Raw genomic sequence first — 13,256 nt, 5'->3', positions numbered from 1 at the left:
TCTAACCACGGCTCTGCCCCTGTTGCTGTGTGCCTTTGGCTCTCTGTGCCTCAGCCCCTCACCTGAAAAGAAGGGCTTGGCCTCAGGTGATGAGTCCAGGTTTCTATTTAATCAGTGTACTAGCTCGCTAGGGCTGCTGTAACAAAGTACCACGAACCGGTGGCTTAAAACCACAGCAATGTATCCTGTCACCGCTCTGGAGGCACGAGGCCTGTGATAAAGGTGTCAGCAGGGGCCACGCTCCCTCTGAGACCTCAGGGGAGACAATCCTTCCTTGCCTCTTCCGGCTTCCGGTGGCTTGTAGGGAATCCTTGGCTTGTAGACACAGCACCCCCGTCCTCCGTCTTCCCAGGGCCTAGATACTTGGATGACGGCCCACCTGACTCCAGTGCAATAGCACCTCCACTGATCACGTCTGCCAAGGGCCTATTTCCAAATAAGGTTCTGGGGGTCACGGCTGCAACACGTCTCTTTGGGGGGACACGGTTCAACTGACGGAGATCACCCAGGAGCTTAGACGCTTTCCTTCTGTAACTTCATGTCATGAACTCTTTCATCTGCTGGAAACGTTTCCTGTGCTGATTCTTTGTAAAGAATTTGTCTTCCCGGTTTCCATTCAAGGATAGGGACCACTGCCCATTCCGGCGTGTCATCAGCATGAAGCTACCCGTGCCACCCTGGCCTGGAGCTGAGGGCATTGCTGTGGCTGGTGGGGCATTGCTGTGGCTGGTGGGCAACAGCTCCAGAGCAGTGTCCCTGGGGCTTGTAGTGGGGGTTCTGAGGGTGTCGTAACAGGACTGTGACAAGGGACCCATCTCCCTGCACCCGAAGTGCAGGATTGTGGGCAGGGAGGTTCTGGGGGCCCCAGGACAAACGCTTTTATTTTAGACGTTTCATATCTATTTTCACACAAGTCAGAAAAGCGGTAGAACAAGCACACACACCCATTTCAGATGTTGTTTAGGGTGAATCTAAAAACTCTGCATCAATTTAAAGAGAAAGATGAAGCAGACACCCAGCTCGCTCGCGGACGTACTGCACGTGGGTGGGAAACGATGCAGCCTTCACCCCGAGCCTGTTCTGCCAGAGGGAAGGGTCTACACCGCCTACTGACCTGGCTCTGCTCCTGGTGGAACCTCTCCCTGACGCCCCACCCCATCACCTCACCCCTAGGATAGTGACTAGCACCCCTGTGTCTGCACAGAGGCTGCACCCTCGCTGGCCTTGGGGAGCCAGGCCCTGGTCCCCAGGTCCCACCTTTCTCTCTGCTCTCCCGGCCACATCCCATGTGAAAATGCAGACGGGGGTGCTCGCCTATGTGTGTGGTGAGGGGATAAGGGCGCTATTGAAGGGGATTCGGGCAGATGCTGGCAGGAACACCAGGGCCCCCACTCTTGGGTTAAGGGGTTTAGGCTTTGCCCCTCTGGGCTGCATCAACCTCGCAGACCTGTGAGTGGACGTCTCGGCCTGACCGGGGCTCCGAGGGCATCGGTTTTGCAGGTGGAGCGCCTGGGCGGACTCTGAGCGGACAGAGTCCCTGCGAAGAGCCTCCGCTGAAGCCCACGCCCGGGGCTGAGGAGGGGTGAGGTTGGCACGCGGGCCAGGTCTCTTCCTGCAGCTGAGCTCCCCCGGCAGGGGCTGTGTGGCCCTCCCCCCCGCCTTAGCCTCCAGCCATGGGGGCCATACCCTGCCGGGACACGGGGACGCGTGGCTGGAGGCCCACACCTGCCTCCTCCCAGAGCTCAAATGTTGCAAGAGGCTTCCAGGAAGTGGAGCCCCCAGCGTGTGGGCTCAGAGTTCTGGCCTGGTGTTGGGTCTTATTTCATCTCCATGCATGGGGGGCGGGGAGGAGGGGAGAGGCCAGGGATTCCTTTCTGGCTTAACAAAGAAAAGTCAGTATTTGTTTATTCCTCAAGGAAGCAGAGCAGTGAATTTCAGGATCTCTACAAGAGTACGAAATTATTACTGAAACCGCCAGGAAGGAGTTCTGACCCATAACGGTTCTGGCGCTGTTTACAGAGTCACTCCCGCCCCCCACGCAAGTGCGGGCGCCTTAGAGGGCTCTGTTGGAGACGCTTGCTTCTTACAGGGAGAGATTTTTGACGCAGATAGTGTTTCTTTTCTTTTTTTTTCCCTTTTTTTAAGTGTAAAGAGGAAAAGGGAACATTTTCTCCTTCTCATCTTGCTAAGATTTCCTTTTCCAGCAGGTAGGAGAGCCTGTGAGTTCTAGGCTGAGGGACTGTCATCTATCGGTTGGGGTGGGGGAGATACTGCGAGAGTCGTCGATGGCTGAGAAACTAAGAAACTCAGAACTTAGGCTGCAGGAGAAAGATGGCAGGACGCCCACTGACACGTGGCACCGCGTGCAAGTGCAGGCCCTCTGTGGGCCTCCCTGTCCCCCACCCCTCGGTGTTGCCCTTTGTCAGGTGCTCTTGTGGCCACGTGGGGAGCCACATGGCGTGGCCTCACAGGTGGAAGCTCCGGCCCAGGCAGAGGCGGAGAGCAGGGACCCAGCCCCCCGCCTGCCCTCCTGGGAAGTGACGTGCGGCCTGTCCCCTTTCCTGTAGGTCGCATCCGAAACACCCCGGAAACCGACGAGTCCTTGATTGACCCCAACATCTTGTCCCTCAACATCCTCTCGTCCGGATACATCTACCCGTCCCAGGACGACCGGTGAGTCCCCGGGGGGCGGCGGCAGGGCTGCTCCCAACTCCCTGGAGGAGGATCCGAGTCAGGACCCAGGGTGCGTTCTCAGCTCGCCCACTTGGCCCACCTGGCCGCAAAGGGCCCAAAGCTTTCCGAGCCCTCCGGGAAGGGGCGTGGGGAGGGGTGCCTGTGGCCGCGACTGCCCCCCGCGGGATTGTCCGCGCACCATCCTGCCGCTGGCTCCCCCGGTCACCCGACGGAGTGGCCGCGTGGGAGTTGCCGGCAGATGAGCTGGTCCTGTCCTCGGGAGTTTCGTGGGTGGGCGGGCGGCATGGGGCGGACAAACGGGTTGGATTTCCCAACCGCGCCGCTGCGGGCAAGTCTGTACCCTCTGGCGGGGGTGCTGGGGCCAAGGGTCCTGGAGGAGTTCAAGGTCAAACTGGGTCCGCAGTCTGGCGTCCCGGGGTGGGAGGTCTGCCCAGCGGCACAGCTTAGCCCACGCTCCTTGTCACTGGGCTGTTCCTTTCCAAGCTCCCAGGTGATGGCCAAGATCTCTGCAACCTGGGCGGTCGGAGCTTGACCGCATTAGGGCAGGTGGATGTGGGCCCCCGGCAGCCCCTGACAAAGCAGGCCTTTCGGGGTTTGCCGGGCTGGGCGGGCATGTGACGGGGAGGCCTCTGGGGGCCAAGCGGGGCGGGCAGCTCACGACTGCTGAGAGCCGCCCACCCGGGGGGAATGTCAGAGGGCTCGGCTCTGTCTGAGATGCTGCTTTCTGGGGCTTCGGGGACACGGGGAGGGTGCTCCCGAGTCCCGAGGGCTCGACCTGGCCCAGGGGGAAGAAGCCGAGAGCTGACCCTGAGCTCAAGCCACGGGCATCTCCACGAGCTTCTGCGGCTGTGTTTGCAGGAAAGATGTCTTGAGGGCTGGGTGTGCTCAGAGCGGAGTGCGGGCACCCCACACGTGCAGGGAGAACTGGACCCATAAGGATAAGGGGTCCTGGGTCCAGGCGGAGCTCGGTTTCTTTATAGACTCCCTGGAGAGTGGGCTGTAGGGAACCGTTCCTGGGTGCAGGCAGCTTGGGGGTGGGGGCAGAGACCCCGACAGGGGCAGGTGTGGCTCTGGTTCCAGCCCTGCCCCAGAACCTTCCAGAAGAAACTCACCCTGCACTCATGTCCAGAGGGGGGAGGGGTTGGGTGAAGAATGCTGGGGGGGGGTGTTCTCACGGGGGCCGGGGGGCACCATGACAGGCAGGCTGGGCTTACCTCGGGGCGGGGGGCAGCGAGGCACAGTGGGGGGGCCGGTCGCCATGAGAACACACCCTGGGGACATGGCAGAGAGGGCCTGGCGCCCACCCGCACGGGCTGCCGGCAGGGACACGGGCCGCTGTGCCCGGGCCGGCAGGGGTGGGGACCCCAGGGGAGGTGGGGCCCGGGAGGGCTCTGTCTGCCATGCTGAGCCGCTTTGGACCTGGAGAATGACCTCAGCATTCCCCGGACCTCTGACCCTTCCTTTGCCCCAGCAACTCCTAGATTCTGGGGGGGAGAAGGGGGCTGGGGTGCCTCTGGGCCTCCCACCCTGCTCGGTCTCCCTGCTCTGAGGACTGCGTTTCTGGGTTCCCGTCCTCCGGCCAGCACGGCTGCTGCAGGACACAGGGGGACCTCGTCCTGGGCTCAGTCCCCAGGCAGCGGAGGGGGCAGCTGCTCCTGGCTGGACCTCGGGTCAGTGGGGCTTTGGCTAAAGAGGTTCGCCCTGTTCCTGGAGGCCAGAGGACCCATCGCTGACGGGCTCTGTCCTCTTCCCTGGGGGCTGTGGGAAGTAAGGCCAGCCAGCTCTGGGCTGGTCAGGGCCCTCAAGGCTCAAGGACGTCCTTGGGCTGGGGCTGTAGTCCTTGCCCGTAGCTGCTTTGGCCCCTGCTTGGCTCCTGCCCGTGCTGTATGGCCCCAGGATTGCCCCGACCCCAGGCCGGCCTGTAAAATCTCAGGGACGCTCCTCAGGGGGTGGCCCCAGGCAGGCGACGCTCTGAGGCTTAGCAGGCCCGGCTGGCCGCTCCTCCTGAGGGCCCTCCTCTTCCCTGGACCGTGGCTGACGTCCTCGGAGCTGCGATGGGCCCGGCCGCTCTGCGGGTGACCCGGCAGGCCCTTCTGCCCCCAGAGATGCTGAGGCTCAGAGACCCAGTCCTGGCTTGGGCCTCGGAGCCTCAGCTGCCCACCCGCTTTGCCGTGGCCTCAGCCTCCTCCCCGCTCAAAGGCCCCGTGCTTTGCAGCCTCCCCGGCTCAGAGTGGGCCTGTCGCCGCGGACGGCTTCTCTCCGCGCTGCCCCCGCCCCTCACTAACCTGTGATTGTTTGTGTTTTGCAGGCAGTTTCTTGATTCGGACATGCCTAGGTACCACTTGTGCCCCTTGGTTTCCTTTCAGCCTCTCCTCCCACTCCCGCAGCCCTGAGATTTCATTTCAGCTTTTTGGATCACTTCCACACTCGCTCACCTCTCCCTCCTGTCTCTCCCATCTTCTCCTTTCATTTTATTTCCTTTTGTATTTTTCTCTTCCTATTGCTTCCTTCCCCATCACCCTCCCTTGGCTGAGTCCCTTCTGCCCCCACTCTTGATTTTGGCTGCTTTGGTAGTTTCCTGCCCTCGGTAGACACTGGCTGACCTCCTGCTCCCCCCTCCCCTCCCGCCCCACTCCTGAGCCTTGCCCATCCCCTGCACCCCAGCAGGAGCAGGCCCCCGCATGCAGGCTGGCCGGCCAGGCCCACTCCCCTCAAAGTGAAAGAGAAAAGAGGGAGGGAGGGAGGGAGGGAGGGGCCATAGTGGGCACAGGCCGAGGGGCACACAGGAGCGGCCCGGCTGAGATCTCCTGGCTCTGTACTTCCCGGGCCTGGGCGCGAGCCCCTTGCCTGGCCACGTGGGTGGCTCGGCCATGCTCCTGCCGTGCCCACCTCACAGCCTTTTTGGAAGTAGGTGGGTGGTCAAGCTGTGAAGGGCCCAGGCTCTGAACGCGCTCGGGTGGCCCCAGGTCCAACCCCCCGAGGCACGGGCTCCTGGGCCGGGGACAGCAGATCCCTCCCGGCTCAAGTGAGGCCCTGGCGCGCGGGGACCGGGTGCAGAGGGTCCTTGAGACCCTGGGGGTGGACAGCCTCACGGTCCCCAATTCAGACTTTGTCCGTGAGACTCCAGTCCGTTCTGAGCGGAGGGTCAAGGCTGTAACCGTCTTGCCAGGCTGGGCGGGGTGTGAGGGAGAGGCTTCCGGGGGCCAGGCCGGGGCGGGCAGCCCATGGGTCCCTGTGGATTGTGGCCAGAGCTTGGGGGCCCCGGGGGTCACTGTTGTGAAGGAAGAACGGAGCAGCAGGAAGGCTTCCAGTGTGGAAGTTTGAGGCTTTAAGCCGCAGGGAGGGGAACGGGGTGGTGCCTGTGCCTTTGTGAGTGGGGAGCCCAAGGACCAGGTTAGGGGCACAACAGGACCTTCTGAGGCCGTGTCCTTGTCAGGTCATGGGCGTGGTGTGTCAGGACAGATGGGCCCTGTGAATGTGCCCCGGGCAGTTGTAGCTGAGGCCCCCGGGGGCAGCGAGCAGACCGCGGTTCCTGTCGCTGTGTGTGCCCGAGGACATACGCACCCACTCCAGGAACAGATCCTTGCCCTCCCTGGGGACAGGCGTTGAGGAGGAAAACGGCAGTGGAGGCTGTACCAGAGGAGGGTCACGGCCCTGCAGGGCCCAGAGCAGGGACCTGCCCCGCGGGCAGTCCGGAGGGCTTGCTGGAGGTGGCAGCTTGCCCGCTGGTCTCGGAGGTGGAGTCTCTCGGTTCTCAGAAGGCTCTGGGGTGGGATCCCATCAGCTCCGGTTCATCCCTGGAGGGGATCCGATGTAGGGGCTGTTTCCCTGATAAGTGGAAACTTCCAGGCCCATCGGTACGATCGCACGGGGGTGTGGGCATTCTGTTCCAGTTTGCGTTTCCACAACCAGCCCAGCATGATAGAGGGGTGCTCGGGCTGGTCCTGGACACCCCCCTACAAATACCTCATGCCTCCAGGAAGGTTCTGGGTAAAATGGAAACGTACCCTCCGGCCAGGAGGCGACATGGCACCAGGAAAGGAGGGGAGCCCCTCCTTCCCGGCAGGGCCTCCTTCGCCAGCCCCTAGACTTCAGCAGGACCTCACCCCTGCACCTGAGCAGGGGGCCCCAGCCCCCAGTTTCAGAGGTGGGCTCATCGGCCCCCAGTGCACTTGGCCCGCAAGAGGAGGCTTAGGGCACTCAGAGGGGTGAGGGATCAGAGCCCCAAGACTCGGGCTAGTACCTCCTTCACGGGGCTGTGTTTTGCGGGGCAGGAAACCGCTGTGGTGGGTGGTACTGGGGATGAGCATAGGGTCCCGTCCCCAACATCTGCAGTGGGGTGGGGACTGGGGGCTGTACCGCCTGGGCTGGGGCAGCCTGGCTGTGAGTGTGGACAAGTGGCAGCATCTTCTGGAACCTTGGTTTCCTTCCGCCTCAGGATGGGGATTTTATTAGGGCCTGCCTAGGGTTGTGATATGAAATGAGATGAACACGAAAAGCTCTTAGCAGGGGTCTTGCATGTGGAACTTTATTAACGTAAGTTGTGTGGTTATTTTCACCACTACCTTGTTAGTATTTAGTTTAAAATACTCGTCATTAATTTAAAACGCATACCTCCTGAGCAAAAGCCTGTTTTGTTTTGTTTCGTTTTTCCTAACCACTCAAATTTTGCCAAACGAGCCCCACTTAAATACCAGGGACTCACGCCCACCTCGCGGAGCCCCCGAGACGCGCAAGAGGGGTTGTGACACAGCCTGTGATCCCCGAAGAGCTGGGTCAGACCTTGCACCCTGTCTGCGCATCTTACCCCAGTTCACGCTCCTGCCCGGGGCTCAGGTTTCCACTTGCCCGGAGCAGAAAGGGTCCTCGAGACCCTTCGAAGCACAGAGGTGTTGAGGAGAAGTCTGAGGAGCAGGGCGGTCCACCGCGACCCTCACCCACCCCACCAGGCGTGGGATCTGATTTCTCCAAACAGGTGGCCCAGGTGCCCCGGAGGCTACGCCAGCCTCCCCGGGAAGGGCCCAGACGTGGGATCTTGTGGAGTTTCCCCTTCTGTCCTGCCGTGCTGCACCATTTATGGGGCCGTGACCCTCACTCACTCATTCATTCGTCTGTCACATGTGAGCCGCGTTCTTCGGGGTGTTAGGGGGGGGATTAAAGACCGAGACGGGAACAGTCTGTCCCCAGGGTGCTCAAAGCCTGGCCAGGGCGTTCGCTCGTCCCCTCATCCCCTCGACCCTCCACCCCGTCTGTCCCTCTGGTCTGAGATCTCGCTCTGCGTGGTGGGTGATGCCACTTGGCCAAGCACGCGTGGCATCCAGACCCTGAGCAGAATCCCGGAGGTTCGAGGCCGTTGCCCTGCTCTTAGCCGCGTGAGCACGTCTTGGGATCGCGGTCCCCACGGGACAGGAGGGCTGCCCCGGTTGCAGTCGGGGGCGCAGTCCTGGAAGCCTGCCCATCGTGATGACCAGCTTCCCCAAGAACCTGGGCCACTCCTGAAAGGGACACTTTTCCGAGAAACATAGTTTCCAGAGCATAACGAGTTTCTGGTCGAAACCTCGAGCGTGGGGTTTAATTTTCAGATTCTCGACCGACCCATTCGCCCTAGGGTGACCGCCACGCCGCCCTGTTGGCGCACAATGGCCGTGGCGCATGTCCGAGGCTGTCTGAACGAGCTGTGATGGGCCGTCGGCAGCAGGCGTGGTAGAGTCCCATACAGAACGACCAGACGCTCGTGTTGAGAGCCCTGAGGTTCCATCACCTCCCACCCAGGCAGCCCAGCCGAGGTGAGGACCAGTCCCACCTGGGCCTCTGGGCAGCCCGGGGCCTCCTGCGGACCCACACGTGCTCACAGGCAGGGCCAATACGGGTTCCCGTCCCGCCAACCCCGGGGGAAGACGAAACAGCTGCAGCCTGTTTGTGGCAGGACAGGAAAGATGTTTACAGCGTGTGACATCTTCTTTGTCAACAGAACTTTGTCACTGCGTCTTCAGGTTTTCTGCACGTGGCTCCGCGCTTGCTTGAGCATCACGCTCGTGTCCCAGAGCTAATTTGGCGTGGTTCTGTTTCCGGGGCCCGCTGCCTGACCCCTTTGGCTGGAGGAGAGCCGCCAGACAGGCCTCCTCGTCCAGGGACTCCTCCTTGCCAGGCTTGGAAGGCTCGCTTGGAGTCGAGATGTCAGCCGGGGGCTCCTGGACGTGGACCGGAGGTGTCTGAAGGGGGCACTCCTCGATGCTGGGTCCCCCCTCTGCTGCAGAGGGGCTGTGCTGATGGGCATTTTCCGTCCGGCTGGGGGCCCTGCAGGAACCCCCCGGGGCTCTGCTGTGGGTGCAGGCTGGCCTGCCTGCGGCCCCTTTCTTTAAACGGGGTCCCAGAGCACGGCACGCAGATGGAAGGGCGAAGGACTAGGACCCATGGTGGAGCCTGGCAGGGCCTCGCTGGAGGGAGGGACTGGCCACTTTCCCCAGAATGGGCTGGGTGCAGACGGTCCACAGTATGACGGGGGTGCTGAGCCGATGGTGAAGCGCTGATGCTCTGCCCTTAAGGTGGCCCCACCCCAGCGCTTCTGCCTCCGTGGGTGCGGGGGCCGCGGAATGTGCATCTCTGACCAGTTCCCGGCGGTACAGATGCTGCGGGTCCAGGGACCCCAAGTCTGGGCCACACATTCCCCTTAAAAGTGTCCCTGGGGGGTTGACTGAACTTCGCTCGGGTAGAGTGAGCAGCGCCGCCAGGGAGGGGGCGCCTTTCCAGGTGACCTGACGCCCAGAGGGGTCTCCTGCCTGCTCGTGAGTCGGGGTCCTGGTGTGGTCTCCCCGCCTGCCAGTCACCTCCTGGGTGCAGCGTGGCTCCCTCTCAGCCCACGGGGTCTTAGTTTCCTGCCACGTGACACCCTGCCCGGGGTGGCTGCTTGGGTCCCACGTGGGTGGGCTGCCACTGTCCCGCCCTGCTGGAGTGGGCTGGGTCCTCACGCCCCGAGCACTTGCGGCGGAAAGGAAGCCGCCAGTGTCCTGTGGCGGCGTTTTGGGCAGGTGGACAGAGGTGGCGGCGCCGTGCCAGGCCCTGGGCCAGCGGGAGGGTCTGGGGCTGGCCAGCCTACCAGGGTGGGGGCCTCGGGCTGGGCCTTGCCCGCGGTGCGGTTGGGCCTCCTGAGGTGAGGACTGCTAATGACAGTAATGCCAGGCCCCGTCCTCAGCGCACCCGCGTACTTGCGTACTTAACCCGCAGGATGTCTCGGTGAGGCGGGGCAGGGACTGCCCGGCATGGGTCCAGGAAGCAGGGCACAGCAGGGGCCAGTCAGCCCGAGGTCACATGCTGTGAAGTGGCATTTGGAGCCGGGCTGGCGGGGTGCGGGGGGGGGGGGGGGCGGCATTTGTTCCGAGCTGCGCTGCAGCGGGCCTCTGGCTGTGTCTGCAGGCCTGGCGCCTCAGAGCTGGGGCGTTTGGGGACCCCTGGGACAGAGGGCATCCCTCTGGGTCTGGGTGGCGGCTCCAGGCGCGTCCAGCTGGTCCTGCTGGAGATGGACCCAAGGCTCTCCCTGCGGACACAGGGAAAGGGGCGTCCGCAGCGCCCGGGCCGGGGCTTAGAGTGGGCCCCACCCACAGAGAGCCCCCCCACCCCCGTGGGCCGCGTCTGGGCCCCACGAGACGGCGGGCAGCAGCCCCGCCTGCTCCGTGTCAGTTAGCTGGTACCTGGCCGGGTGACGGTGCTTGTTCTGACATGTGAATCTCTTCTGTGTGTGTACGTGTGTCCTGGCTGCCACCGCCTTTAGCGTCTCGTTCGGAAGTGACACTAGGTACAGCTCACTCTTCTCTCGCGCTCGCTCTCGGTCTGTCCTCTTCTGACTTTCCATTTCCTTTCTGCCCCGGTGTGTCCCCGCTCTCTCCGCCCATTCTCTGGTTACCCCCGCCGCCCTCACGTCCCGCCTCTGGGTCCTCCTCCTCAGGGGCGTGTCCGGCAGGCCCCACCCATCCCGCTGCTTCTCCCGAGCCCCTGGCCTGCGCCGTGAGACGCGGGGTGGCCGTGGCGCTGTCCCTGCCCCTACGCGGCCGGCTTCTCTCCTCTTCCCCCTGCATTGCCGGGTGGGCCCGGCTCCTCCAAAGGGGCCGGGCCGTGTCAGGGCGTGTGCTGTGGCCGGCTGCCTGTGTTGATGATGCGTTTCTCAACTGTGTCTTTGTGAGGATGCTTGGATGGAAACCGGGTGAGGCTGGGGGCTGCCAGGGCCCACAGAGCGGCCACATTGTGCCTTGAGGCAAAGCCCCAGCTCAGATACGAGGGTCCTCAAAACGTGCACCCGGCCTGAGGCAAGAGTTCAGGAGCTCTGCCATCAGATGGTTGAAAATGGAAACTGTCGTATGACAGGAAACCCTGCCCTGCAGTGGAGGCCACCAAACTGTCTGGGCCCTGGGGCTGGCCTGAGCTGCCCTCAGAGGGGTTTCCTGGCCACTGGCTCACGCTCTGGTCATTCCTTTCCGGGTTAGAGACTGGGGACAGGAAGAAACCACCACTGCCTGCTCTGTGCTACGTGGGGCCCTGCCTCTCCACGGGGCCTGGCTGAGGTGGGCGGAGGCCACGCCGTCTGGGAGAGGGGCCACCCCGGTTTTCACCCCCAGCATCCTCCCCCAAGGGCGAGTCGGTTGGTGGAGGAGATGGCCATGGAGAGTGTTGGCAAAGCCGGGCGGGCTCCCTTTGAGTCCAGGGAGAGGCCAGGGCGCCTCCTTACTCAGGGCGAGACTGGGTGGAGCCGGGCACCCCTTCCCACGGTCTCGCCTCTGCCCCCTTCCCTGCCTCCTCTCGCCCTCCCTCCCCTTTGTCACAGCCCCCTCCGCTTTCCTCGCCTCCCCTCTCCATCCCCTCACTCCTGCCTCAGCTCCAGGGGACCCCTCTCCCCCTCCCCCAGGGTGGAGCTGGGAGGGCTCTGCACTCACCCTGGGGGGCGCCTGAGCCCCCCACCTGGCACGGTCCTGAGTAAGGAGGGCTCTATCCTCCCTGGACACCAACACCTGGGCCTCTGACCTGTGGCCCCAGCGGCTCTCCCTGCGGGTGGCCCACACGTCTGTCTGTCTGTGTCTGTCCGTCTGCATGTCCCCACCCCCACCGAGAGCAAGCCACATCCGACCTTTTACCTTGTCTCTGCTTCCGCCTAGGACCTTTTACCAGTTTGAGGCTGCGTGGGACAGCTCCATGCACAACTCCCTCCTGCTGAACCGTGTCACCCCTTACCGAGAGAAGATCTACATGACCCTCTCTGCTTACGTTGAGGCAAGAAACCTGCCCCCAGGGCACTCCACCAAAATCACCTGTCCCCCAAGCCTGAGCTGCTTGCCAAGGGGCGCTGAGGGTGCTTGTTAGCCCTGGACAAACCCAGTCAACCCTATTCTCTTCTCAGAAGGCTTCTCAAGTCCTTGAATTAAATCTATGTACTTTTAATGGCTATGCTCGCAATTAACTAACGCTGCTACCTTTAGTTTATGGGTTTGTCCTTGGGGTTGCAAGATGGCTGCAGCACCACCAGACATTGCATCTATCTTCCAGGCAGCACAAAAGCAGGAGCCTCCCCTTCCCTATCCCCAGGGTCTCAGGCCATGACCTCCCTCCGAAGCACAGGAGGAGGCTGGCGGCGTGGGCGTTTCTTGCTGTGCACAGTAGTGAGGAGTGGGGGCGGGGGTTTGGGGTCGGCAGCCAGTGGGGATGGTAGAGACGAAGGCATCCACCCCCCTAGAGCCTAACTACTCCAGCTGTAATATGGGGATCTACCTGTGTGACTGCCCCATGGGATGAGGTTTGCTCAGGCTGAGAGAACACTTGCAGGGCTTTGCCCAGACAAGACCCCAGCTTTGTCAGCAGTTATCCTGGAGCTTTGGGAAAACCAAAGAACCGGCTGTTTAAGGCAGCACCTCGCTCGCCGTGCAGTAATTTCCTGTGGCGTTTGAGAGTTAAACTGTGGGCGCACAGACAGGGTCCGGTCAGATGCTCACAAAAGTTTTGGGAGCGATTTAATGGTGAGGCGGCTGAGGTCCGTGTCCGGGACACTTGGGGCCCCTGCGCGGACACCGGCCCCCGGCAGTGGGTGCCCGGCTCTCTCTCCCGCCTGGCTGTGGGCTGGTGTGGAGGCTCTCGTGCCCTGAGGGGGAGATGGCTAGGTGCGGCCGGAGCCGAGCCCCCTGGGGTGTCCTTTGGGCCGAGCCCCTCCCTGCCCTCCGCAGATGGAGAACTGCACACAGCCGGCCATCATCACCAAGGACTTCTGCATGGTCTTCTACTCCCGCGATGCCAAGCTGCCGGCCTCGCGCTCCATCCGTAACCTGTTCGGCAGCGGGAACCTGCGGGCCTCGGAGAGGTGAGCCTGCCGTGGCGCCCTGGGCGCAGCGAGTGCCGGACTGGGCTCTGCGCGGAGCAGTATGTCCCGTGGTGCACTCCCAGCCGGCTGGCCTCCGGCTCTGGGGTCCATCTCACTCGGACCGTCAGTGGACGCCGCCGGGCACCCGTGGGGACACCGATGTCATGTGGGGGGCTGTGAGAGAGCCAGGCTCTCCCCACAGGGCACAGTGGGAAGGCCTGAGGTG

At 62.9% G+C, this 13,256-nt stretch overlaps 1 protein-coding gene and 1 long non-coding RNA gene across 23 annotated transcripts in view; one reads left to right on the top strand and one right to left on the bottom strand.

The window, feature by feature from the left end:
- Window positions 1-13,256, top strand: part of KIF1A (kinesin family member 1A) — a 90,339-nt gene that overhangs the window by 67,387 nt on the left and 9,696 nt on the right. For 6 of the 22 annotated variants that reach the window (XM_067027335.1, XM_067027325.1, XM_067027324.1 and 3 more), the window contains 5 exons: window positions 2,568-2,673; window positions 5,003-5,029; window positions 10,463-10,486; window positions 11,838-11,952; window positions 12,897-13,030. In XM_067027335.1, the coding sequence (XP_066883436.1) occupies window positions 2,568-2,673; window positions 5,003-5,029; window positions 10,463-10,486; window positions 11,838-11,952; window positions 12,897-13,030 (406 nt within the window). The remainder of the gene's footprint in view (window positions 1-2,567; window positions 2,674-5,002; window positions 5,030-10,462; window positions 10,487-11,837; window positions 11,953-12,896; window positions 13,031-13,256) is intronic. The other 16 variants (XM_067027340.1, XM_067027328.1, XM_067027336.1 and 13 more) reach the window with 3 other exon arrangements.
- On the bottom strand, window positions 7,197-10,597 carry LOC136793651 (uncharacterized). The gene is made up of 2 exons (XR_010839277.1): window positions 10,383-10,597; window positions 7,197-10,228 (listed from the first exon to the last, which is right to left on the bottom strand). It is a non-coding gene; the product is annotated as an uncharacterized lncRNA (long non-coding RNA).

Source organism: Kogia breviceps, chromosome 2, assembly GCF_026419965.1.
Source record: "Kogia breviceps isolate mKogBre1 chromosome 2, mKogBre1 haplotype 1, whole genome shotgun sequence".
Taxonomy (NCBI): Eukaryota; Metazoa; Chordata; class Mammalia; order Artiodactyla; family Physeteridae; genus Kogia; species Kogia breviceps.
Note: the sequence above shows the minus strand (reverse complement) of the source record. Positions and strands in the feature narration are given on the sequence as shown.